This window comes from Musca vetustissima, unplaced genomic scaffold, assembly GCF_032173495.1.
Source record: "Musca vetustissima isolate MV318-11 ecotype Yass unplaced genomic scaffold, APGP_CSIRO_Mvet_v1 utg38220, whole genome shotgun sequence".
NCBI lineage: Eukaryota > Metazoa > Arthropoda > Insecta > Diptera > Muscidae > Musca > Musca vetustissima.
The window spans coordinates 8,295-10,559 of record NW_026883991.1 but is presented as its reverse complement, the minus strand read 5'-3'; the positions used below and the strand labels follow the sequence as shown (position 1 = coordinate 10,559).

Here is a 2,265-nt window from a genome sequence, read left to right as displayed (position 1 = left end):
TCCGAATTTTTGCGGAATAAAAAATAATAATAATAAATCGGATCCACAGAAAATTTTCTGTAACGAAAGTAAGCTGAACTTCATTGGAAATTGCAGCTTATAGAGAAGTTGAAATTCGGAGGATTTTCTGTACCCGAAATACCCTGAACGTACATTAAAATCGCAGTGTATCGAGAAGCCAATAACCAACGGAAATTTTCTACACCAAAATTATCCGAAAACGCCATAAAAACTGCAGCTTATAGACACGTTAAGATCCTGAGAAATTTCTGTACCCGAAATACCCGGAACGTGCATTAAAATCACAGCATATAGGGAAGCTAAGAACCTGAGATCGTATAGAGAAGAAACTGACAATTTTTTCCGTACCAAAAATACCTTGAACGCCATTTGAAAACGCAGTGTGAAGAGTAGCTAAGGTCCCGAGAATTTTTCTGTACCAAAAATACCTTGAAACCCATTCGAGATCGTATAGAGAAATTAAAAAAACTTGCGAAGTAAAAAACCTGAAAGTTACCAAATTTCTTACATTCGATCAGTCCCTTTTCAAAACTGTAACCACCAAAGAAAATCCAACCCTCCTCAAAATGCAAACAACAACAGAACGAATCGAACCTACCACCGCAGAATTGGCGGAAAATCGTAAACTTCTGCATCGCATATTGCTCGATCTCCTTATCATAATTGTTCTGCTGATACCGATCGCATTATGTGAATTTGCCATAGAACCCTTCCGTCGTGGCTTCTTCTGCGATGATGAGACGATACGTTACCCGTTCAAGGACAACACCGTAACTCCCGTCATGCTGGGAGTAATTTTGACAATACCTCCCCTTATCATCATTGGCATTGGCGAGTATATAAGACAATATAAAAAGGGTACCATCAGCAGTAGAAGATACCTCTGGGGCTGTCGCATACCGATATGGTGTTGCAATTTTTTCAAACAAGTGGTTTACTTTTCCTTTGGTGTCCTGCTGACCTTCGATGCCACGGAAGTGGGAAAATATACCATCGGTAGGCTGAGGCCCCACTTTATGGCTGTGTGTCAGCCACAATTTTCCGATGGTTCGACATGTGCGGATTCCTTTAATCAACATCGTTATGTGGAGAATTATTTTTGTCTGGGTACCGGCTTTACAGCGGCTGATGTTCGTCAGGCCCGACTCTCCTTTCCCAGTGGCCATTCAAGTATGACTTTCTATTGTATGGTATATGCTGCCCTTTATTTGCAGAAACGTATGCATTGGCGTCGATCGGATTTAACCCGACATTTTATACAATTCACCTTAGTGATGGTGGCATGGTTTACCGCTCTCACACGCATCATGGATAATTGGCATCACTGGTCGGATGTTTTGTGTGGTTCGTTGATTGGTGTGGTGGCTGCCTTAATTACCGCCAATTATATAAGTAAATTTTTCAAAAAATCGTATTCTGATATGACAGCGTTGAGGTTGTCAAGGCAGGATACTTCGGCGACTTTGAATGAGGTGTTGGCCCATACACCACCACCCTATACTGTGGAGGGTCAGTTAGCTCCAGTGTTTGCCAGTAGTGATCAATATTGTACCAAGGTGTGAGATGGAGTAGAGCTCCACACAAAAGCTCCATATCCATGTAAATATGTTAAATTAACAATCTTAGCTTTAAGTTTACAACACAAACAAAAGAGAAAGCTTTCCGCCAAAAATTACGAAAATACATTCCAAGTTATTATTTTTATTTTTTTTTAATTTTGAAATATATTTTCTCATAGTATTATTAAGTTTTAAGATGTTTGTTTTTAATTTTTAATTAAAAAAAAATTATTTAAAAAAATAAAATCGAAAAAAAACTATATTTTATAAATTATTATGTCCACAAAAAATCACACTTGTTTTATTGTTGTTGTTTCGGGGGTTTTTCTGATAAGATGGTAAGTATTTGTGGTAAGTTTCATTTTGATTACTGTTATTGTTGTTGTAATGACTCATGACACACCTTTCGATAAGACCTAGATGAGTTGGCTAAAAATAAAAAAGACTCGATAAACCATGGTAACCAAAATATTTTGACGTTGGGTAATTTGCACCGAACCAAACCACATTGCTGATAATCATCAATGAATAGGGGGCTACGATAGTAAAACGCTTGTAATAATGAATTGAAATGATATGTTTTTTTTTGGAATCTAATCTATTTAGATTGCGAAATTTCAATATATATTTTTTTAGAGTGGAAATATTTCTCGGCAAAAATTGGAGACATATTTAAACATTTTAG

The 2,265-nt window shown here is 37.0% G+C and overlaps 1 protein-coding gene across 1 annotated transcript; it reads left to right on the top strand.

Moving 5' to 3' along the window:
• Positions 1-587: 587 nt before the first annotated feature.
• On the top strand, positions 588-1,583 carry LOC133330996 (putative phosphatidate phosphatase). Its single transcript, XM_061539398.1, has one exon. It carries the CDS (start codon positions 588-590, stop codon positions 1,581-1,583), a length of 996 nt encoding a protein of 331 aa, XP_061395382.1.
• The last annotated feature ends 682 nt before the right edge of the window (positions 1,584-2,265 follow it).